This window comes from Monodelphis domestica, chromosome X (genome assembly GCF_027887165.1).
Source record: "Monodelphis domestica isolate mMonDom1 chromosome X, mMonDom1.pri, whole genome shotgun sequence".
In the NCBI taxonomy this organism is placed as follows: domain Eukaryota; kingdom Metazoa; phylum Chordata; class Mammalia; order Didelphimorphia; family Didelphidae; genus Monodelphis; species Monodelphis domestica.
In genome coordinates, this window is record NC_077235.1 from 5,143,176 (window position 1) to 5,168,761 (window position 25,586).

The 25,586-nt window shown below is 42.3% G+C and overlaps 1 protein-coding gene across 1 annotated transcript in view; it reads right to left on the bottom strand.

Moving 5' to 3' along the window:
* Positions 1–25,586, bottom strand: part of TRPC5 (transient receptor potential cation channel subfamily C member 5) — a 139,519-nt gene that overhangs the window by 11,491 nt on the left and 102,442 nt on the right. The window contains exons 9-10 of the mRNA XM_056809806.1: positions 1,010–1,213; positions 770–811 (exon numbers count right to left, since the gene is read on the bottom strand). Coding sequence (XP_056665784.1) covers positions 770–811; positions 1,010–1,213 — 246 coding nt within the window. The remainder of the gene's footprint in view (positions 1–769; positions 812–1,009; positions 1,214–25,586) is intronic.

Consider the following 25,586-nt stretch of genomic DNA (forward strand, 5'->3'; position numbering starts at 1 on the left):
GCTCTGGGGGGGAAAGCCCTGGGAAGAAACGCTGGAAGAATATATGGGTTAATGTTTTCATTTGGGTTCTGTATGCTTAGTGCCTAGCAGGGTGCCTTGAACAGAGTATGGCCTTCAAAGTTTGTTGGATTGAACTGAATTGTTGTGGATTGCTGGATTTAGAGCTTATAGTTCCACCCTCTTATTTCATAAAAGGAATTGAGTTTCAGAGAGGGGAAGAAAGGGATTTTCCTGAGGGTCCACAGGCAGCAAGTGGCCAAATTGGCCTTTGAACCCAGATTCACTGACTAAATCCCAAGCTCCTCTTCTACTCTCGATAGTTGCCAGTGCTGGTTTCCTACAGCATGCAGGGAGAATGTCTTATCAGAATTTGGTGTTGCTTCTTCCCTTCCTCTCCCCACCCCAGCCCCCATCCTGGATGCTGAGCCGAGAGTGTGCTTTAAAACTGTTGAGCAGATGCCTCCACCCATCCACCCATCCCCCTGCCTTCTGACCCAGCGTAGTGTCACCTAGACCACCCTAGCAAGGTCAGTCAATGCTTACTCTGTGGTCTGGGCACCCATATACAATGGGTGAAGCCCTATCCTCCCTCAAGTGCTCATATTCTCATGCATTCCATTTTCATTGACCCATATAGAAGTCAGTTTGAAACTGCCCAACCAGAGGAGGTCCCCAGCTGTCCGGTCCACTTGGAGCCCAAGATGAGCCCACAACCTGCGGGAGCTGGTCAGGAGCTCTTGTCACGCTGCCAGATGTTATAGGGCCTTACCTGGTAATTCTGATTTTGAATCAGGCTATCAGCATGGCGTTCCTAGAATCACAAATGAACAGGAGCATTATGCCAGCAGCCCCCTTTCCCCCCAACATTGCCAGGTTCTTCCCCAAGGCCTAGGCATGTCTTACTGCTACAGAAAGTTTAAAAGCTGCCAGCCAGAGAGATTGGTGCTGCCTCTACCACAGAGCCTGATTTCATGAAAGTACCCCCACCCCCCAAAAAGAGCAGCCTTACAGTGAACGTTTTCAGGTTCCCATGCTTCCGTCCATCCGCCGAATCCCGCTTGGGGTAAATATGCCTGTGGAACCAATGGCCGAGGTACCAGAAGGACTTGGGGCTCGGGATGATGTTGAAGGGAGGTGGTAAGGTGGCCCCTTCATCAAAGTAACTCATCCAGAGCTTGGTCCGGGCAAATTTCCACTCGATGTCTGCATGATCCTGTGTGTGGGAGGGAGAGAGAAGCCCAATGGTTGGGGAGATGGCACCACAGAGATTGTTTCCCTTTTCCAGGGCACGTGCCACCAGCTACACAATCACAGGACCCTAGGACCATAGATTTAGAACTCAAAGTGATTTAAGTCATCATCTGGTCCACCTCATTCATTTTATAGAAGAGGAACCTGGGGCCCAAGGAAGTTAGGTGGCCCACCCAAGGTAGCGAGATAGCACTCCAAAGTCCATCTTCTTTCTCCTGTATCGTTCTGGGTGTCAAAATCCATGTGGGATCCATGAAATGAAACAAGTTAGTGTTCCATATATGGGGCCTGACCAGTTAAATCTCCCAGAATCTCGGGTAACTTATGCAGAGAAGGAAGAGGATGCAGTGTGATGCTCCCCCCTCTCCTTTTTCTCCCCCTAGCCCCAGTTTGACTCAGTCTCTTCATTTGCTGAGGGTCTGTCTTCTAGAGTCAGCGACTATGCCCGTTTTAATTAGTTTCTTGGGCATTTCAATATTTTGAGAAAGTGGCACATTTGATGGGCCATGTGGAATAGCTGGCTTTGTCAAGAGACAAGGAGCTCATTAGCTGGAGATTGTATTTGTGTATTACCCCAAAGTAGGCAGAACCCCAATCATGAGTTGGCATTCCACTGGGCATCTGTCCCAGCCTAATATCCATACTGTAATTGTCTTTTGGGCTATGAACCATTGTCTCATAAGATAGAGAGGGAGTGGGATGGGGAGAGGAGAAATCAAAGCCATTTCCGGCCAATTGCTTTCTTCCTCATTTCAGATTCGTGACCAACTCTACCTCCTCCAGAAAGTCTCAGGATTCCAGGGGTCATGGTCAGGCACCATCATGATGGCTCAGATTGATAGTGGTTAACAAAGTGCTGCCTGTCACTCATTCTCTCACCTGACCCTTACAACGACCAGATTAGCAAACTGAGGCACAGGGAGGCAAGATGATTTCCCCAGGAACGCAAGGTAATAATTGTCAGAGAGGCTGGATTCTGTCCAGTGAGTTCTTGAATTCTAAAGGAAGGGCCATGCCTAATAATTGTGCCCTGAATGTGACATGGCTATCTAGCTCCAATATAAAAAGCAAACACTTCTGGGCATGCGATCTCTCTTGTACGCACAAAAAAGCCAGCCAGCCAGAGACAGTGTCTTTCCTGCAGTTATCTGGCTTCTCGACGATGGAGACCACCCATGTTCTCCCTCCCTCCCTCCCTCCCTCCCTCCCTCCCTCCCTCCCTCCATGAACTTGCTGTTTTGGGATCAGGTGATTTTTTTTTTTCATTTAGCACACACATTTAGATGTTTAGATCACCCACTAGGGTGATCAGTGCTGGGGTATTTGTTCCTGGCAAAGGAATTCCTTTTAGATTTTGCTCTTTTCTGAGCTGTCATAGTCATGGGCAGCTGAGAATTCTGGAGGGGGACTTTACCACGAAAAAGTGGTGTCATACATGATATGACCTGCCCTCGCGTGCTGAAGCCTGGTAACTGCTCTCAGTGCCCAGGCTGTCTGTGAGCCCTGGACTTAATCCTCTGTCCCTCGAGATCGGCAGTGGAGTGTTTCAGGCTAACTTTGATCCAGATCTTTCAATCTACTCTTTCGGGAAGTGTCACTTGGCAATCGTGGTACAGGGCAGGTGGTATGGGGCAATAAGGCCCACGTCAAGACAGGGCTTGTGTTGAGTTGTGTCCAGGTGTCCTTCCTTCTCCTTTCCTGTGCCTGAGTGGTGCCATCTTCTTGAGCTTCTGCTTCTGCCTTCTGAATAGGGATGTTTTATGATGGGGCATTTCATGGCAGGTGGTGAGGGAGTGCCAGGTAACTGAGCTAAGAAAGTTGTATCCAAAGAAGCCTCATCCATCTGGGCTGCTCTTGGAGGAAAGAGGAAATTTAGCCTAGGAGAAAAGAGCCAAGTCTGGAACATTGACACTGACCAGTTCCCTGGGGGCTGCCAAACAGGACCAAAACTTTTTGTTGTTTAATTGGTTTTTAGTCATGTCCCCATTTCATGCATGACCCCATTGAGGGGTTTCTTGGCAAAGACAGGGGAATAGTTTGCCATTTCCTTCTCCAGTTCATTTGACAGATGAGGAATTGAAGCAAACAGGGTTAAGTGACTTGTCCAGGGCTACACTGCTAGTATGTGTGTAAGGTTGTATTTGAACTCATGAAGATGTCTTCCTGATTCCAAGATTAGTGCTCTCTGTACTGTCAGGGTAAACTCAGGGCTGGAGGAGAGTTAGTAAAAGTTGGACCAAGAGTGAACCTAGACTTTCTGCAGTTCTGAACCTGGAGTCTATGAACTTGTTTTTTAGTTTGTTTTAAACCCTTACCTTCTGTCTTAGAACCAGTACTAAATATTGGTTTCCAGACAGAAGAAGAAGGGCTAGGAAGTAGGGTGCTAAATGACCTGCTCAGAACCTTCCATCTCTAGACCTGGCTCTATCCACTGAGCCACGTAGCTGCCCCTGTGAACTTGTTTTGGAAACTACCAAGATAACTTTATATGTAGATATAGATAATGTCATGATATTGTTTTTATTTTTTTAATGTGTTTAGAATATCTGTCCATGGTTACATGATTCATGATTCCCCTTCCCCTTCTCCACTCTTCCCTCCCCCCAGAGCTGATGAGCAATTCCACTGGGTCATACCATGTATCATTGTTCAAAACCTATTTCCACGTTATTCATATTTGCTATAGAGTGATCTTTTAATGCCAAAACCCCAATAATGGAGTTGGTTTCCTTTGTATGCCTGCATTTAATTTTAACATTAACATTTAATACCATTTATTCTGAGAAGGGATCCATATGCTTTACCAGACTGACACATGGATCCTGGACCCAAAAAACTGAAGAAATTCTGGTCCAAAAGGACCCAACACTCAGATCAAACTGGGAGCAGGTTCTTCACCAAAGTTGGACTTGGGTAGCTGATAAACCAAAGGCTTTAGCTGCACGTGGACCCTTCCCAAAGCTCTAGAGGTTCCCCCAGTTCTAGATTGAGGATCTCCTCAAGAAGGAGAGTCTTCTGGGCTGAAGGTAGGGACTGTTGAGCCAGAAGAGGCAGAGACTTTAGTAAGAGACTAGCTTTGAAGACAGTTGCAGGGTGGACTCGCAACTCTCCATTTTGTGGCAAACTCAGTGGGTCAATGGAAAGGACAAAGTCCTGGGTAAAAATGAGGATAGGTGAGTAACACCATCTACTGGTCTTGGCCTTGCCATGTTCTAGCCAGGATTCTGGACTTTGGACTGGACTTTGCTATAGAATCTAGTTTTGTCCTCTCTCTCTTCCATCCTGGAAATTGCTCTCACATCTTAATTTTTTCTTTTCTTCCCATTTCCTCTTTCCTCATGCTTCTTCTGTTTCTTACTCTTTCTCAATAAGAAACAGAAACAGCCAAGTTTTCTATCTCTCTCATTTTCTCTTTCTTTTTTCTCTAAATGAAATAAAAAGTTTCCTTTTCTCTTTCCCTTTTCTGCTTTATCTTTGTTTTCTCTCTTTTCTCCATCTGTTTCACATTTTTTTTCTAAGAGAAACATCAAGCCCATTAACACAGTGACCTTGAAGAAGAAAGGGAAGAGGGCATTAAGAAACAGAGGAGACTTCAAAGAGTCTGGTTTCTGTTCAGGATACTAGAGCTGATTGTTTTAAAGGAATTACTGGGTGCTGTCACTCTAGTGCCACTGGTCCAGCTCACCTGCGCTTGCTCTTTCTCGTCCTGTGTCTCTGTCTTTCCCTACCTTTATTCCTCCCTCCCTCTCTGTGTCTCTCTCTTCCTCTTCCTCCCTCTTTCCCTCTGTTTCTCTGTGCCTGTGTCTGTATCTTCCTCCCTCTCTCCCTGTTTCTCTGTGTCTCTGTCTTTTTCACTCTCTCTGCTTCTGTGTGTCTGTCTCTTCTTCCCTCTTTCTCTCTGTTTCTCTCCCTCTCGTCCTGTGTCTGTCTTTTTCTCTGTCTTTCCCTACCTTTCTTCCTCCCTCTCTCCCTGTTTGTCTCTGTCTATTTTTCTCTGTCCTTGTCTGCCTGTATCTTTCTCCCTCCCTCTCTGTTTCTCTATCTCTGTCTCTCTCCCTCTCTCTTTCCCTGTTTCTCTGTGTCTGTCTGTCTCTTTTTTTTTCACTGTCTCACTCCCTCTCTGTCTCTATTTTTCTCTGTCCCTGTCTGTATCTTTCTCCCGCCCTTTCTGTCTGCCTCCACCTTTCTCTCCCTCTCTCCCTGTCTCTTCCTCTTCCTCCCTCTTCTCCCTCATTGTTTCTCTGTGTCTGTCCCTGTCTGTCTGTATCTTTCTCCCCACCTCTCTTTTTCTCTGTCTGTCTCTCTGTGTCTCTCCTTCCCTTTCTCTCTCTCCGTCTCCCTCCCTCTCTTTCTCATCCTGTGTCTTTTTCTCTCCCCCCCTCTCCCTCCCTCTTTCCCTTTGTGTCTGTCTCTCTGTCTCTCCCTCCCTCTCTCTCTCCGTTTCTCTGTGTATGTGTCTGTCTGCTTTCTCTCTCTCTCTCGTCCTGTGTCTTTCTGTCTCTTTTTCTCTCTCTCTTTCTTTCCCTACCTTTCTTTCTCCCTGTTTGTGTGTGTGTGTGTGTGTGTCTCTCTCTCTTCCTCTTGCTCCCTCTTTCTCTCTGTTTCTCTGTGTCTGTCTCTATTTTTCTCTGTCCCTGTCTGTCTATCTTTCTCCCTCCCTCTCTGTTTCTCTGTTTGTGTCTGCCTTTCTCTGTCTGTCTCTGTGTCTCTCCTTCTCTCTTTTTCTCTGTCTTACCCTACCTTTCTTCCTCCTTCTCTCCCTGTTTCTCTGTGTCTCTTCCTCTTTCTCTGTCTGTATCTTTCTCCCTCCCTCTCTGTCTCTGTCTCTCTCTCTCGTCCTGTGTCTCTGTCTTTTTCTCTCTCTTCCCCTACTTTTCTTCCTCCCTCTCTCCCTGTTTCTCTGTCTGTCTCTTTTTTCACTCTCTCCCTCCCTTTCTCCCCCTCTGTTTCTCTGTGTCTGTCTATCTTTCTCCCTCCCTCTCTGTTTCTCTGTTTGTGTCTGCCTTTCTCTGTCTGTCTCTCTGTGTCTCTGTCTCTTCCTCTTTCTCCCTCTGTTTCTCTGTCTGTCTCTCTCGTCCTGTGTCTCTGTCTTTTTCTCTCTCTCTCTGTCTCTGTCTCTCTCATCCTGTGTCTGTCTTTTTCTCTCTCTCTTCCCCTACTTTTCTTCCTCCCTCTCTCCCTGTTTCTCTGTCTCTTTTTTCACTCTCTCCCTCCCTTTCTCCCCCTGTTTCTCTGTGTCTGTGTTTTTCCTTCCCTTTCTCTTTCTCTGTTTCTCTGTCTCTGTCTGTCTTCCCCCCCCCTCGTCCTGTGTCTTTCTGTCTCTTTTTCTCTGTCTCTGTCTTTCCCTACCTTTCTCCCTCCCTCTCTCCGTTTCTCTCTCTGTGTGTGTCTCTCTCCCTCCCTTTCTCCCTCTGTGTCTGTCTCTGTCTATTTTTCTCTATCTCTGTGTCTGTCTGTCTCCTTTTTTCACTGTCTCTCTCCCTCTCTGTCTCTGTCTATCTGTATCTTTCTCCCTCCCTTTCTGTCTGCCTCCTCCTTTCTCTCCCTCTCTCCCTGTTTCTCTGCATCTCACTGTATCTTCCTCTTCCTCCCTCTTCTCCCTCATTGTTTCTGTCTGTCTGTATCTTTCTCCCCCTCTCTCTTTCCCTCAGTGTCTGTCTCTGTATGTATCTTTCTCCCTCCTTCTGTTTCTGTCTGTCTCTCTGTCTCTCCCTCCCTTTCTCTCTGTTTCTCTGTCTCCCTCCTCTCCCTTTCTGTTTCTCTGTATCTTCCTCCCTCTTTCCCTCTGTTTCTCTATTTTTCTCTCCCTCCCTTTCTCCCCCCCTCTCTGTTTATCTGTCTGCCTCCACCTTTCTCTCTCTCTCCCTCCCCCTACCTTTCTTCCTCCCTCTCTCCGTTTCTCTGCGTCTCTCTCTCTCTTTCACACTCTCCCCCCCCTTTCTCCCTCCTCTCCCTGTGCCTCTGTCTCGTCCCCCCCTCTTTCCCTCTGTTTCTCTGTCTCTATTTTTCTCTGTTTCTGTCTGTATCTTTCTCCCTCCCTCTCTCTGTTTCTCGGTGTATGTGTCTTTCTTCTCCCCCTCCCCCTCTCTCTCATCCTGTGTCTTTTTCTCTGTCTCTGTCTTTCCCTACCTTTCTTCCTCCCTCTCTCTGTCTCTCTTCCTCTTTCTCCCTCTCTCCCTCTGTGTCTCTGTGTCTATTTTTCTCTGTCTCTGTCTGTATCTTTCTCCCTCCCTCTCTGTTTCTCAGTGTATGTGTCTGTCTTCTCTCTCTCACTCTCACTCTTACTCGCTCACATATCCATTGCTATCTTCCTAGGGATTTTTTGCCTTTTGCATTCTTAGCTATTTATGAATTTCTGACCACTTTGCTCCCTCCCAGACAAGTCAAATGACAGGCAGGGGTAACTGTTAGCTGCAATTATTATCCATTTATGAGTCCAACAACAATGTTCTACACCTATTGCCTTTGCCCTCCTCCTCTACAGAGGAAGGAAAGATGTACAGCAAATTTATTCAAAATATATAAAACAGGTAAGGACGAGACTTGAGATTTTGTTGGTATCGGGAGCTCCCAGGGAAACTTTCTCCTACACTTTAACATTTTTTTCCATCTATTACCAGCTAGTTTTGACAATTAGTGAAGTCTGAGTTCTAAAAGCGCGAAGCTCTCTTCTTACTCTTACTCATTTTATTCTTTTACATTCTTTATTTTTTAGCCAAGTAACTTCATTAGTTTGCCTAAAGTATCTGTTTGGCAATTTGGTATGTTTCGTCCCAAATCTACAGCATCGTCTTTGTTCTATCGTTATTTTTCCTATGTTGTCACAGCCCCTGCATGAGCCTTGAGCATCTCTCCAGTCATTTAGGTAAGCATTGTTTTGGAGTTGTATTTCTATAAGTCCCAGGTGTTTCTCAGTACATTAATTCCCAGAAAATTAATATAATTTATTGCTACCTTCAAGGAAATTTCCCTTCTTATCTCTTCCTCTTTGTTCTGTTAATTCTGTGCAGAGAAAGCTGATGGATTCCATGAATTCACTTTGAGTCCTACTTTATTGACTTTCTTGTCTCAGCCAATTTCTAGGTTGAATCTTTCGGTTCTCCAAGTAAACATTTCATCGTAGCATCTGCAAAGAGAGCATTGCTAGTAGCATGTGGGAAACAGACCGAGTCTATTCTTCACCCCAATCATGTTGGGAAAGATGCCTGGATTCATTCTTGACAAACAGTGCCCCATTTGGGCATGAGGTTGAGATTTGGGGGATCACATTCGGGAAAGTGCCTTTTCCTCGACTCCCTTTCAGCCTTTCCCCATCTATTTTGTCCAAGGTTTTCTCTCTCTCGAATACACTTTATCATGCTTGTCTGTCATGCTTCTAGTTTGGCTAAAGTGGAGCCCTTCTTGCCTTTCTGGTATGAGTCCCATTTGCTCAGGGTTTTGGCTATATTGCAGGAGGCGTCTGGATTCGTATTTTTCAAAATCTTTTATCATCAAGAGCCTCTTGTTGGTTTTTGTTCTCTTCCTTTGGGGTCATATTTGGCTCACAAACACTTCGCAGGGTCCTTCTTTCTGCTGCCTTTTGAAAGTTCTTTTTGCCTATGAGGCTGGCATTTCAAATGTTCCCTCTATGCCTGGTTTATAAGGAAATCTTGTAGGTTTGGTTAAAAGTTCCATTTTTGTCCCGGAGGATCATGTTCAACTTTTAGGATGTTATTCCATGTCACAAGTCATTTTCTTTTGACTTTAGGAATATCCCATTTCAATTCTTCCACCTGGTCCAATCAGCAAGGCTAAACTGGGGATACAATGAATTTTTTATAAAACAGTTCCTGCCCTCAAGGAGCTTACAATCTAGTGGGGTGTGTGTGTGGAGATAACCCAGAGAAGGAGGTAGGAAGTGGGGGTGGGGGAACCCCAGGGGAGTACCAGGCACCTTGAGGAATCTTGCCCCTGGATTTGAAGCCAGGCAGAGTGGCATGGGCTGAAAATTCTAGGAAGGCATTGGGAGGCGTGTGGTGCTGCACCCTCCAATCAAAGTTTTTTTTCTTTTCTGGTTCTGGTTTCTTGAAAGGCATGGCTGACAGATATGGGAAGATACAAACCAAGGCCAAGAAGTTCACCCCTTCCCAGGGGTGAAATTTTGGGAGGAAGCCTCTTTGGTTTGGGTACCCTCACTACCACCACCCAGATGCTGTTGGCTATTTAGGAGACACATGCAGAGGAGAATGAGGGAGATGGACTCTAATTTCACCTGCTACTAACTCCAGTCTATCATCTTCCCCAGTAAGGGGAAGATTAAAAATATTTTTAAACCCTTACTTCCATATTAGAATCAATACTGGGTGTTAGTTCCGAGGCAGAAGAATGGTAAGGGCTAGGCAATGGGTGTGAGTGACTTGCCCAGGGTCACACAGCTAGGAAATGTCTGAGGTCAGATTTGAAACGAGGACCTCCTGTCTCTAGACCTGGCTCTCAATCCACTGAGCCACCCAGCTGACCCACCTCCCTTTTTTGTAGGGTTTTTATTGTTCATTGAAATGAATGATATACAATCATAGAAGTCCCTGAAACGGAGATGCACAAGCAGTGGAGGCAGTGTGGAGTGAGTCCCATTTTTACCCTCTACAAAGACGACCTAACCTTCTTCATGGATGGTGGGTAATTCCTGAGCAGTTCTGGCTGAAGTTCCTTGGTTAGTGAGCTGCATTTCCCCCTCTTTCCAGTATTTTCTTCATGACTTGCAAGAATTGGGTTTGGGACCATTTCTTTTGGTGAGTTAATTCTGGGGTTCTTATGATGGATTCTGACAATCTGTCCTTTGTCCTCGGGTTCAGGCAGTTTGAGGGGTCTGATCTTCCACCATAAAGTGCTGGGGCTTGTGCTTATGATTCGTAATTGGCCCAGCACCCTGTTAGGATTGACCCTGATAGGTCAATCATCATTGATTGGAGAGCCTTCTTGCAGAGAGTGTGTGAGTGCCTCAAGAACAGGAGTTGTTTCTGGTGTTTGTATTTGTATCCTCAGAGTCTAGAACAGTCCCTGGAACATAGTAGGCATGTTAGAAATTACTGTTGATTGCTTTTGCTCCCATCATTCTTATGTCACTGCATTTTTGCTTTCTCTGTCCTTCATTCTCTTTTGCATTTCTCTAAGTTTTCCCAGCTTCTGAGCCGAGCCACAGATTCTATTTATGAGGATTGGGTTGTTGTAGGGTTTTTTTTAATCAAAAGCTCTAATTTTACTCCTTATCAGTTTCCTTCCATTTGTGTATTGGGCTTTTCAACATCCCTCAATTCCTGTGATTATTTCCATCCTCCTTTCTGGAGTTCTAAGCGTAGAGATTTCTAATTCTTTTCTTTTGCTGAGAAATTTACCCAGCATTCTTTCATCCCAAAGGATTTCTATATTGTATTAGGAACTTGCCTTTGCTTCTTCATTTCCTCAGTCTCTGCTGGGTTTTCCGTGGGAGATTTCTCTGGGAGGGTTTTTCTCTTTTCCTCTCTTTTTGTTGTTGGTCTTTTCCTTTGCTTGGCACATTTCTTGTTGTTTTGACATGATGAAAGGGAGCTGGGCTTAGGCGATCTCTAGCTCAGCCATCTTGCTGCAAGTCCCCTGCCAAAGCTTTTAGAACAAAATCGTTTTCCTCTCAGTGACAGTGAAGCCACCTCGATTGGCCTCAAACATCATTGCCTCTGTTGTTCTGTATGAGAAAGTGGAGATGGCCCAAAGACAGGTAGAGCAGCTGTACCAAAGCAAGTAGACAGAGGAGGCCTGAGCGGGGAGGGACACGATTCCAAGAGCTTTATGGGATGATTTTCAAGATGTCTGAAAAGCAGTAGGATACCAGAGCCTTCAAAGAAATCCCAGATGTTATTTCTACCATCAAAAAAGATGATTGAGAAGATAGTCAGAACTAGAGGTCCCAGGTGGCTGCTTCCCCCCCCCCCAAAATGTTTGCAGATGTCTACACATGTACCAAGGGCATCTGTGAGGGCATGAGAAGGAGCTAGTCAGGCATTCACAGGTTATATCCTAATTCAATGACAGTCATACACTGGACTGAAAGGTATAGACTATACCATTCATTGTGCTTAAGGTCTGTTTATTATCTTTTGAAAAGCATTGGTTGATCCTCTAAAACAAAATGGCGCCTTCTAGGCTTCCCTCCCACAAGGTGTCTCCCGTGCTTGTGTTAGGAACCATACAAGAGTGTTTAAAAGAGGCAAAATGAGAGACAACTTCTTTGAACACATTATTATGGAGCTGATACACTATATGGATACCTCTACTTGCCAAAGGGATTCGCCACTGTCAAGGAGGATACACATCACAGGGTCGATGGATTGATTGATTGCCCAGAGATGGCAGCATCCTCCAGATTCTCCTGCTTCTAAGTGGCATTGTGATATTTTCTCAGGCCCTAGAATGTTACATAACCTTCTAAGCATACTCCATAAACACTAGGAACAGTTTAGTCTAATCACCTACCTGGGGAAAACCAAGTGGATGACCAATTCCTGCTGGCTAGACTTCGAGACACAATTTGAAGGTCAGCTGGCCCATTGGTTCATGTGTCTTGGATAGATAGTTCTTATGATGGATTCGGACAATCTGTCCTTGGGTTCAGGCAATTTGAGGGGTCTGATCTTCTGCCATAAGTTACTGGGGCTTTGTGCTTATGAAAGTGCTTTTAATGGCCCCAGTCTTCTCCTGGAAACAGACCTCTTTTTTACCACCCAGACTGTTCTGGTGATGTTGTCACTATAAATGGCAAACAGCCACAGTCTTTGAAGAGTTAAAGCTGGCAGTTGCTCAAAGGACAGTCGAGAGATGCCTGGTCATTAGAGAATCGGACTCTGCATCCCATGGACTGGGATCTGGAAGGAGCCAGTCATCTGGCTCCTAAACCCTTAGCAGCAGGGAGAGGCGATGAGGTAGAGTGAAAGAGAGAGAGATCTGGGCTAAGGATCTGTGTGTGAATCCCAGCTCTGCCTCTGAATGTGTAATCTGGTTCTAAGTTGCTTCATCAATGAGCTAGTACAAGCTCCTCATTTTCCAAGGTGGGAGATCTGTAACAGAGGATTAATTGGGCCCTAAACGTACAGATATTGTCCAAGCGATACAAACATGGGCAAGAGCCACCCTGGAGGAGAGGCAGAGCTTGTCACAACCCATAACTCGAGAGGGAATAGCTACTCAATTGATCAACATTTATGAAGTGCCTACTATGTGTCAGGTGCTGGGGTAAACGCCTGAGCTCACAAATTTACTGATGCAAAATGGGAGGAATGATCTGTGCCCTCTGCCCCAAAGCAGGTTGTGGAGAGGCTCAGATGCCATATATTGCATACACAGAGAGGGTTGCTTCAGTGGAACTGCCGTCAGGATTCCTAATTGCTGGTTGAAGCAATGTCTGCCTCCTCCTAACAATCTAGAATGGTGTCTAACATACGTCACCTGTACCCTGGCTCTAAGAGCTACTAACTAGGGACCTTGGGCAAATCACCTGCCTGGGATGCACCTCTGTTTCCCCAATTAGAAAATGAAGGCATTGGCCTCTATGGTCTCTAAGGCCTTCCCTAGCTCTAATGTTTGGTGGTTCCATAATTCCATGCAGACTAGACCTGTGGAATCTGGAAGTCAAAACAGGGCAATGAGTCCTTACCAGGTGGGCAGCCAGGAGCCAAGGAGTGCAGAGAAAGACTGAGGGCAAAGCCAAGGGAGAAGGATCAAAGGAAGGTGGTAGAGACAAGGAGATGGTGAAACCTAGGCACCTCCAGCCAGAAGCCTTTCTGCTCTGACTGCTACCTGTAGACTGGCTGCCTCCAGAGGCTGTAGGTCAACAGCTCTACTGGCTCGATCCTGGCCTTGGAGGGTGGAGAGTAGAGGGTCAGTGGGCACCTTCCAATAGTGATGGACTAGCCGAGGGCAGGAAGAGATGAAAGGAACCCAGGAAAGATTCTTCAGTCCCCTATTTGGGTTTCTAAGCAGTTTTCCCTCAGCCCTCTGGGATGGCTTTAACAGAGGTCCCCCCAGTATTGGAGAGGAGCTATAGAAATGCTCAACACAAAAAGCAGCAACTATTGGGTTCGCCACCGCTGAAATTCATAGCAGTTCATCTTGCCCCAGTAAAAGGGTACTTCCAGTACACCCTGTTGCTTTCTGAATCCTCTTTTCTCTTGCCTTGAACTGGAAGGCCATGGCCTGCCTCCTTTACCACTAGCGGTTATCATTTCAGAATGATCTGGAATGACAGGGTCCTTTCTCTGCACTCCTCTCAGCCCTATACAAGGTGGGTGCATTCTGGGAGATCACAGGGAGGGTGGAGAACCGGGCACCAGGGACTTCACTGCATTCTGGGGGAGGCAGGAATAGCTGGCATCTGGCACTGGGCAGACTTGACCTAGTGAATCAACCTGTCCAAGTCTTTGTACTCTTGTCACAGCTCACTGCTTCTGTTGCCCTTCAGACAGACCATCTGCATTAGACTAGGCTTCATGGCAAGCTGAGGTTGGTTCAGAATGTCAAGATCTACCCTCTCCCTCTTCTCTCTCCATTCCTCCTCTCCTTTCTATCTCCCCCCTCTTTCCTTTATCTCTATTCTTTCTGTCTACATTCTCTATATTTTACTATCCTTTCCCTTTTATCTTTCCTCTATTTCTACTCTCTCTCCCCTCTCCTTTCACTTTGATTCCTTCTGTCTCTTTATCTTCCCTCTATCTTCTATCTGTTTCCTGTTTTCTTTCTCCTTTCTCTCCCTCCCTTGTCTTCTCCTCTTCTCTTCTTTATCTCTCCTCTGTTTCCCCTCTCTCCTCTCTAGTGAGGTGGGGAGAGAGAGGGCGATAGGTAGGCAGCTAGGTGGAACAATGAAACCTGGATTCAAGATGTAGAAAGTAAAGATTTAAAATAAAGGTATGATAGAGATGGAGAAAAGTCTAATTTTTCCTCAGCCACCTCCCTCCTTGTCTCCTACCTTCCATATCTACCTCCTTCTCAATCTCCTACTCTCTCTAGAAAGAGAAGAGACAGAAAGGAGAGGGGAGATATAGAGATTAAAAGGAAGGGGAGAGACAGAGAAAGGTAGAGATAGAAAAGAGAGGTAGAAAATACACAAAGAGAGAAGAGATAGAGAGGGAGAGGAGACAGATAAAAGGGAGCAATAAGATAGAGGAGAGAGAACAGAGATAGAACTTTCTCCATCTAACTTCCCTCTCTCTCTTATTCATTTGAAATCCTTACTTTCTGTCTTAGTAACAACTCTAAAACAAGGACACATGCTAGGCAAATGGGGTTAAGTGACTTGCCCAGGCTCAAATAGCTAGTAAGTATCTCTGAGGCCAGATTGGAATCCAAGACTATGCTCTATTCATTTTGTCACATAGCTTCACCCCCCCATCTCGTCTACAGCGCGAAGGGACATAGAAAAGAAAGATCAAGGTAGATAGAAAGGAGAGGGGAGAGGAGGAGAAAGGAAAGAAGAGATGGAAGAATATTTACAAAAATATAAACTGCTCTGATTAAACAATCAATCATTGATCTTAAGAAAAATTCCTAGGACCAGATGGATTCACAAGTGAATTCTGGAGTCAGTCAAGATCGTTGCTTAGAAGCAGTGGAAGTCTAGTCCTCTGTGAAAACCCTTCCACAATAATAAAAAAACAAAGTTCTTCAATGGGGATACCAAACAAAATACAACAATAGGACAGAGCTGCTTGATTCAACTTAAAAGGTATACAGAGAAGGTTGGATTCTTGGGTTTAAGGAAAAGAAAAAAGGAAGGTCCCAGGACCCTTCCCCCACCTAGTGTGCTGTGCTGAGACTCAGGCAAGGGTCTCCTGGGGTCTCTGGGGTATTGGGGCAAGGGCTTCAGCCCAGAGGGAAGTGCCTTGCTACCATAGCTCCTTGAGGCTTAGGACCCTGACCACAGCTGGCAGGGAGGGGCAGAAGGGAGGGCAGCATGTTCACAGCCTTCAGCCACTACTCCTCGATCTTGGGCCTCTGCCTCTGGAGGTTTTGGCCTCCAGGCACACCCAGCTCTGTACATCAGCTTGGCCAGCTTAATTCAGCCTACCAATAGTGCAGATAAGAAGCCTTCAGAGGGCCAGGAAGCTCAATCTTCAATACCCCTCTCCCACCCACTGTGCTGAGACCCACAGTATGAATCTGGCTCCCTGGGATCCCAGGGAAAAGGTTACAATCATGAAAGAGTACTGTGGTACCACTAGAGGATGCTCAGGGCTCCAACCAGGTGGCTGGTAGAAAGGAAGAGAGTCACTACTGTCAGCCTCCATACCTTCACCTTCAGCCTCTGCTGGCAGGTTGGGAAGATCTGGTCAACAACAGGTCAGCTTCATCAGCCTAATCTAGTTATTCAGCAGAACAGAGCAAAAGCCCCTTTAGGACAGAATAGCCCAAACCCGCAGATACAGCAAATAAACATAGGAGCAAGAATACAGCCAATGACAGGGGTTGAGGGGCAGGAAAAATGTGTAAACAACAGAAAAAGAAAAAAATTACAATCAATTCTAGGCAATGAACAAGGAAGAAATGGAATAGAGGAGGGCCAAGGAAAATCCAGGGATGAAATTCAGTCTTTAAAAATTAAAAGGAAACAACTAGAAGCAAATGACTTCATAAGGCAGCAAGAATCTATAAAACAGCTCATTGATAAAACAACAGGCATGGAAAATAGATCCAGAAAAGACAAATTAAGAATTATTGGATTTAACCTCCAGGAAGTGATGCACAGTGAAAGGAGCAGAACCAGGAAAACATTGTTCACAGAGACTGATACACTGTTGTACAATCAAAGGTAATGGACTTCTCCATTAGTGTCAATGCAATGTCCCTGAACAATCTGCAGGGATCTAAAAAACACTAACCACAAGCAGAAGATAAACTGGGAGTAAAAACACCTATGAAAAGCAACTGCTTGACTACAGGGGTGGAGGGGATATGACTGAGGAGAGACTCTAAATGAACACTCTAATGCAAATACCAACAACATGGAAATGGGTTCGAATCAAGAACACATGTGATACCCAGTGGAATCGCGTGGGGAGGGAAAGAAAATGATCTTTGTTTCCAATGAATAATGTTTGGAAATGTCCAAATAAAATGTTTAAAAAAAAGAATTATTGGACTTCTGGGAAATCATGACAAAAGAAGTGAATTCTACCCAACATTTAAAAAAACCCTACTAATTCCAATACTGTATCAACTATTTGGAAAAATAGGCAAAGTGGGACAACTAGGTAGCATAGGGAATTGAGCACCAAACCTGAAGTTGAGAGTACCGGAGTTCAATTTGGCCTTAGATACTTTCTAGTTCTTTGACCCTCTTAACTCTGATAGCCAAACCCTTATTGCCTCTCAGTCTTAGAATAGGTACTAAGTTAGACGGAAAAGGTTGCTTTTTTAAAAAAAGAAAAATATGCAAAAAAGGAATTTGACATAAATATGGTTTTGATAACTAAACCAGGAAGAGCAAAAAACAGAAAAGTATAGACCAATTTCCCTAATGAATATTGGTGTAAACATTTTAAATAAAAACTAGCAAGAAGATTACAGCAATTTATCCCAGGAATGCATGGCTGGCTCAGTATTGGGAAAACTATATAGGCATAGGTGACCATATCAATAACAGGAATCATGCTTATTTCATTACATGCAGATAAAGGCTGTGATTAAATACAATATTCATTCCTATTCAGAACACTGGAAAGCATATGAATAAATAGAGCTTTTCTTCAAATAAGTAATATTTTTTTAAACTGCCAGCAAGCATTACCTGTAGTGAAGATAAGCTAGAAACCTTTCCAATAAGATCTAGGGTCTTGAAGGAAGGATAGCCATTATCATAATTATTATTCAATGTTGAACTAGAAAGGCTAGCTATAGGAATAGGACAAGAAAAAGAAATTGAAGGAGGCGAGGCTAGATGGATGGCTCAGTGGATAGAAAGTCAAGCCTAGAGATGGGAGGTCCTTTGTTTATATCTTAACCCTAACTACCTAACCTTTAATGCTTTTCTGCCTTTGATCCAATACACAATATTGATTTTAAGAAGAAGGTAATGGTATAAAATGGAAAAGACATTGAAGGAATTAAAATAGGCAACAAGGAAACAAAACTATTACTTTTGGCAGAAAAACTATTTGAAACAATTAACTTTAAGTTGTGGGATAGTAAACTAAATCATCATAAAACCTCAACATGTCTAGATATTACTAATAAAGTCCAGTAGGAAGAGATAAAAAGAGAAAATAACATTTAAAATAACTGCACATGGTGGCAGAGTCAAGATGGTGGCTTAGTAGCAGGAAAAGCCCAAACCATTCTGACAGTCCTTCCATACCAATCTTTAAAAAGTGCTTCAAAAAGAAAAGAACCCGAAAAAAAATCCATTATTTGATAAAAACTGCTGGGAAAATTGGAAGACAGTGTGGGAGAGATTAGGTTTGGATCAACACCTCACACTCTACACCAAGATAAACTCAAAATGGGTGAATGACTTGAACATAAAGAAGGAAACTATAAGTAAATTAGGTGAACACAGAATAGTACACATGTCAGACCTTTGGGAAGGGAAAGATTTTAAAACCAAGCAAGACTTAGAAAGAGTCACAAAATGTAAAATAAATTATTGTGACTACATCAAATTAAAAAGCTTTTGTACAAACAAAACCAATGTAACTAAAATCAGAAGGGTAGCAACAAATTGGGAAACAATCTTCATAAAAACCTCTGACAAAGGTTTAATTACTCAAATTTACAAAGAGCTAAATCAATTGTACAAAAAAATCAAGCCATTCTCCAATTGATAAATGGGCAAGGGACATGAACAGGCAGTTCTCAGCCAAAGAAATCAAAACTATTAATAAGCACATGAAAAAGTGTTCTACATTTCTGATAATCAGAGAGATGCAAATCAAAACAACTCTGAGGTATCACCTCACACCTAGAAGATTGGCTAACATGACAGCAAAGGAAAGTAATGAATGCTAGAGGGGATGTGGCAAAGTAGGGGAACTAATTCATTGCTGGTGGAGTTGTGAATTGATCCAACCATTCTGGAGGGCAATTTGAAACTATGCCCAAAGGGCGATAAAAGACTGTCTGCCCTTTGATCCAGTCATATCACTGATGGGCTTGTACCCCAAAGAGATAATAAGGAAAAATACATGTACAAGAATATTCATAGCTGCACTCTTTGTGGTGGCCAAAAATTGGAAAATGAGGGGATGCCCTTCAATTGGGGAATGGCTGAACAAATTGTGGTATATGTTGGTGATGGAATACTATTGTGCTAAAAGGAATAATAAAGTGGAGGAATTCCATCGAGACTGGAACAACCTCCAGGAAGTGATGCAGAGCGAAAGGAGCAGAATCAGGAAAACATTGTACACAGAGACTGATACATTGTGGTACAATCGAAGGTAATGGACTTCTCCATTAGTGTCAATGCAGTGTCCCTGAACAATCTGTAGGGATCTAAAAAACACTATCCATAAGCAGAAGATAAACTGTGGGAGTAAAAACACCGATGAAAAGCAACTGCTTGACTACAGGGGTAGAGGGGATATGACTGAGGAGAGACTCTGAATGAACACTCTAATGCAAATACCAACAACATGGAAATGGGTTTGAATCAAGAACACATGTGATACCCAGTGGAATCGCGTGTGGGTTGTGGGAGAGATGGTGGGAGGGAAGAAAAGAAAATTATCTTTGTTTCCAATGAATAATGTTTGGAAATGATGAAATAAAAATTTAAAAAAAGAAAAGAAAGGAACCCAAACCCAACAACAAGATGGAGTCATGGGGCTCTCCCATGAAACACATCTTGAAAGTTAGGCAGAGTCAGTCTTCACAGCATAAGGGGGACCAGAAACAAAACTGCACACAGAAAAGTGCTGGTCAATCCTGCCTTCCCCTCTACAACTCTGGGTTCTGCAATTATGAATAGTCTGACTTTGGGATCCCAGGACACAGGGGCTGCACAGGTGGAGGAGTACCTCAGACCCAACCATTGAGGCCCTGGGCCCTGAAAACAATTGGCAGGGAGGACTAGGGGTCCATATGGCTGGGTACCTTTGGCTCTCAGCTGCTGGCCACATTGAATCCCAGGGCAGATTAGTTCAACTGACATAATCCAGTAAACCAGCAGAGGAGAGAGTTTATAGCACACAGGCCAAAAAATTCCCCGAAAAAAAGGCTGAGAAAATGAGTAAACAACAGAAAAAGAAGGTAAATATTGAAAACTTCTATGAAGAAAAAGAGCAACGAGTAGAACCAACAGAAGATGATGGGACCCAAGGAACTATAAGCAAAACTTCAAAAATCCCCTGTCAATTGGTCTCACACTCTGGAAGAACTCAAAAAGGAATTAAAAATCAAATAAGATAGATTGAAGAAAAATGGGAAAAAGAAAACAGCTAAAAAAGCAAAATTGGTTACCTGGAAAAAGAGGCACAAAAATCCAATGAAGAGCAACATGAAATGAAAAATGGACCAAATGGAAAAGGAGGATCAAAAGATCATGGAAGAAATTCAGTCTTTAAAAATTAGATTTTGGCAAATAGAAGCTAATGACTTCACAAGATATCAAGAAACAGTAAAATAAAAACAAAAGAATGAATAAATATAGGAGAAAATAGGAAAAATCTCATTGAAAAACAACTGGCTTGGAAAATAGACGCAGGAGAGACAATTTAAGAATTCTTGGACTACGTGAAAGTCATGATAAAAAGAGTCTAGATACCATATTGCAAGAAATAATCAATGAAAACTGCCCTGATTCTGGAACAAGAAGGTATAATAGAGATTGAAAGAATCCATAGGTGATGGCCTCCTGCAACAAATCCCCGGAATTGACAACTCCCAGGAATGTTATAGCCAAGTTCAAGAGCTCCCAGGTCATGGAAAAAATACTGCAAGCAGCTAGAAAGAAACAATTTAAATATCATGGATCCCCAGTCAGGATTACACAGGATCTGGCAGCTTCCACATTGAAGGACTGAAAGGGTTGGAATTCCAGAAGGCAAGGGAACAACCAAGAATCATCTACCCTTCAAAACTGATTATATTCTGTCAGTGGATATGGTCATTTAATAAAATATAATAAAATAGAAGATTTCCAAGCATTCTTGAAGAAAAGTCCAGACGTAAACAGAAAATTTGATGTCCAAATACAAAATTCAAGAGAAGCATAAAAAGGTAAATAAGAGAGAAAAATTTACGTGCTTCAATAAAGTCAAATTATTTATATTCCTATGTGGAAAGATGACATCTGTAACTCTTACAAGCTATCATTATCATAGTAGTTAGAAGAAGTATACATAGAGGGTGTGGTAGTAAGATGTTTAGGATGATGTGCAATGGGAGGGTGGTGACATGTCATACTTAAACCTTACTCTCATTGGAATTGACTCAGAGAGGGAAGAACAGTTAGATTCATTGATGTATAGAATCCCATAAGAAGGGGAGTAATATAAGGGAGAGGAAAGGAAGGGACTGATTAAAAGAAAATCCCTGGAGAGGAATACACAGATGATAATCATATTTGTGAATATAAATGGGATGAACTCACCTATAAAATGTAAGGGGATAGTAAAATGAATTAAAAACCAGAATCCTACCATATGTTGCTTACAAGAAACACATTTAAGGCATGTAGACACACAGGGTAAAGGTAAGAGGTTGGAGCAGAATCTATAGGGCTGCAACAGACAAAGAAGGCAGGAGTAGCAATCATGATCTCAGACAAAGCTAAAGCAAAAATAGATTTGGTTAAAAGAGATAAGGAAAGTAATTACATATTGATAAAAGGCAGTATAGAAAATGAAGAAATATCAGTACTCAACATATATGCACCAAATGGTATAGGGACCTTGACCTTCCCCTATCAGAATTAGATACATCGAATCAAAAGATAAATAAGAAAGAAGGGGAAGTGAATGAAATTCTAGAAAAATTAGCGTAAATAGGAATATGGAGAAAACTGAATAGGGATAAAAAGGAATATACCTTCTTTACAGTAGCACATGGTACATATATAAAGATTGACTGTGTACTAGTACATAAAAGCATCACAAACAAATGCAGAAAGCAAATGATAAATGTATTTTTTCAGGTCATAATGCAACAAAATTATAATAAAGGTTCATGGAGAGGAAAATTAAAAATTAATTGGAAACTAAATTTAATTCTTTGAAAAGGGTGGATCAAAGAACAAATAATAGAAACAAACACTGATTTCATTGACGAGAATTAGTGAGGAGAAAACATATCAAAATCTATGGGATACACCCAAACCAGTACTGGGGGTGGGTGGGGATTTTTATCCATGAATGCTTATATCAACAAAATAGAAGAGGAGACCAATGAATTGGACATGCAACAAGAACAAATTAAAAATTCTCAGATAAAGACTAAATTGGACATTCTAAAAATCCAAGGAGAAATTAATAAAATTGAAAGTAAAAGAACTATTGAACTAATAAATAAGACTAGGAGCTAGTTCTATGAAAAACAAAATAGATAAAGTATTGGTTAAGCTAATAAAAAAGGAAGAAGCAAATAAAATTAACAGTATCAAAGATGAAAAGCGAGATCTCACCTCTAATGAAGAGGAAATTAAGGTAATTATTAAGAACTATTTTGCTCAATTATATGGCAATAACTATGACAATCTAGGTGAAATGGGTGAATATTTGCAAAAATATAAATTACCCAGATTAACAAAAGAGGAAATAGAATATTTAAATAATCCCTTCTCAGAAAAAAAGAAATTGAACAAGCCATCAAGGAACTCAAGAAAAAAATCCCCAGATGGATACACAAGTGAATTCTTTCAAACATTTAAAGAACTAATCCCAATACTATACAAACTATTTGACAAAATAAGCCAAGAAGGAGATTTACCAAATTCCTTTTATGGCACAGATATGGTGCTAATACCCAAGCCAGGAAGACCAAAAATATAGAAAGAAAACTACAGCCCAATCTCCTTAATGAACATAGATGCAAAAATCTTAAGTAAAATACTAGCAAAGAGACTACAGCAATATATCCCAAGGATTATTTACTATAAACAGGTGGGATTTATACCAGTAATGCAAGGCTGGTTTAATATTAGGAAAACCATCCAATTGACCGTATCAATAAGCAAACTAACATAAATTACATGATTATCTCAATAGATGAAGAAGCCTTTGACAAAATACAACACCCATTCCTTTTGAAAACACTAGCAAGCATAGGAATAAATGGGCCTTTCCTCAAAATAATCAGTATTTATTTAAAGGCATCAGCAAGTATCATCTGCAATATAAGTTAGAAGTCATCCCCAAAAAATCAGAAGTGAAGCAAGGATGCCCATTATCACCTCTATTATTTAATATTGTACTAGAAATACTAGCTATAGCAATTAGAGAAGAAAAAGAAATTGAAGGCATTAAAATAGGCAATGAGAAGACCAAGCTATCACTCTTTGCAGATGATACATCATCTACTTAAAGAATCCTAGAGAATCAACCAAAAAGCTAGTGGAAATGATAACTTTAGCAAAGTTGAAGGATACAAAACAAACCCACATAAAACATCAGCATTTCTATATAGTTCCAACTAAACACAGCAGCAACAATTAGAAAAAAATTCCACTTAAAATCACTCTAGACAATCTAAAATATTTGGGAATCTGTCAAGACAATCACAGGAATTATGTGAACACATCTGCAAAACACTTTCCACACAAATAAAACTAGATCTAAACAACTGGAAAAATATTAATTGCTCCTGGGTAGGATGAGCTAATATAATAAAAATTAATATAAATATATATTAACTATATATTATATAATTATATATATATAAATATAAATTAATTTACTTATTCAGAGCCATACCTATCAAACTACAAAAAACTATTTTATAGAACGAGAAAAATAAAATTCCTTTGGAAGAACAAAAGATCAAGAATACCAAGGGAACTAATGAAAAAAAAATGTGATAGATTGTGGCCTAGCAGTACCAGATCTTAAACTGTACTATAAAGCAGTGATCATCAAAACAATCTGGAACTGGCTAATAGAAGGGTGGATCAATGGAATAGACTCGGGGTACCACAGCATTGCAATGTTTGATAAACCCGAAGATCCCAGCTTTTGGATAAGAACTCACTATTTGACAAAACCTGTTGGGAAAATTGGAAAACAGTATGGCAAAAATTAGGTTTAGATCAATATCTCATACTCTATCCCAAGAGTGATATTAAGTGAACATAGAATAGTATACCTGTCAGATCTATAAGGAAGGGAAGAATTTGAGACCAAGCAAAAGATAGCGAACATTACAAGATATAAAATGAATAATTTTTATGATATTAAATTAAAAAGGTTTTGAACAAACAAAACCAGTGCAAGCAAAATCAGAAGGGAAGCAACACACTGGGAAAATTTTTTTATAACAAATTTCTCGAACATATAAAGAACTAAGTCAAATTTCTAAGAAATCAATTCACTTCCCAATTGACAAATGGTCAAGGGATATGAATAGGCAGTTTGCATATGAAGAAATCAGTGGCAGGCTAGGCGCCATATAGTGAAGTTACTTATAGGAACATTTGTCTGCCCTTTCAATAAATCTTATAAAATATATATCTGGGGACTTTAGGGTAAACATGGCTACAATCTAGACGCAAATCGTATCCTTTCCCTGGCACTGAATGAAATAGACTACCTAAAAAGAGAATAAAAATCATCTTTGGAAGAATGGAGGGACTCTACAGTACCCCACAGAAACGAAGGTATGTGGGGTTTGAACATTGCCACACTATAAGAAGGAGGAAAAGCTTGCACAAAAATGTGAACTGAGCTGCCCTTCCCCCTCCTCCCCCACGGAACCAGAGTAGGGGCTCAGAGAGCTCAACAGGACAGCGAATGAGTGAGGACCGTCTCTGTCTGGGGCACACCAGGGTCCTTGGGATCTAAAGACTGCTAGGGAACTACTTCTCAGGGCGGTTTCACTGGACAACCCTGTGCACTGGAGAGTGCACAGACCGTGGAGCCCCTGCAAACTGCGAACAGTGTGGAGTTTCAAGAAACTGTAGAAACAGCCTAAGGCCAAAGCTCCGCTCCTTGCTGTAGTGAGGGGGGGCATGCCAGGCTCCCTGGAAACTGACAGGGACTATCAGGGATCTACCCCTCAGAGTGGTTTTACAGGAGATTCCTGCGCACTGATGAGAAGAGATAATAGCTCTGTGGTAGAGCACGGGCTGTGGAATCTGGGAAGAACTAGTCTGAGGCAACTTAAATCCACAGAAAACCTGCCCATATCATCCAGACCTCTGACCAAAAAGGAAAGGGGAAAAAAACCATCAAAGGGATGACTCACACTACCAAAGAGAAATCCTCCAAGAAGAAAGGGGAAAAAGTGACTATCGAGAACTATTATGGGGGGGGGGGGGAACCAGGGGACAGAAAAGAAAGAGGATGAAATTCAAACAAAATCAAAACATGCCTCCCCAAATAGAAATTGTCCACAAGCTCTGGAAGAACTCAAAATGGAGCTTATCCAAAAGATGGAAACCTTCTAGCAAGAAAAATGGGAAAAAATTCAGAAAGAGGTCAGCAGCCTGACAGACAAGACCTCACAATTGGAGAAAGAGCTGGAGGCCACAAACAGAAGGGCAGACCAAACTGAAAAGCAAAACCAGTCCTTAAAGACCAGAATTAAGCAACTGGAAGACAGTGATCTTGCAAAACAGCAAGAATTAATATAGCAAAGTCAAAAAATTAATGAATTATAAGAAAACATAAAATATCGCACTGACAAGGTGACAGACCAGGAAAACAAAGGAAGGAGAGACAACTTGAGAATCATTGGTCTACTTGAAAAACCAGAGATAAACAAAAATCTCGATGCCATACTACAGGAAATTATGGAGGAGAATTGCTCTAATGTTCTCAAGCAAGGGGGCAAAATAGAAATAGAAAGGGTTCATAGAACACCCTCTATACTAAATCCCCCAAAGAAAACCCCCAGGAATGTAATTGCCAAATTCAAGAGCTTCCAAACTAAGGAGAAAATCTTACAAGAAGCCAAGAAGTGGAGCTTCAGATATAGAGGAGCCCCCATAAGGATCACACATGACTGAGCAGCGAACACGCTAAGAGACTGCAAAGCATGGAAGACGATATTCAGAAAGGCAAGAGAGCTGGGTCTTCAACCAAGAATCAGCTACCCATCAAAACTATTTCCAGGGGAAAGTATGGGCATTCAACAAAATAGAAGATTTCCAAGTATTTGCAAAGAAAAGACCAGAACTCAGTGGA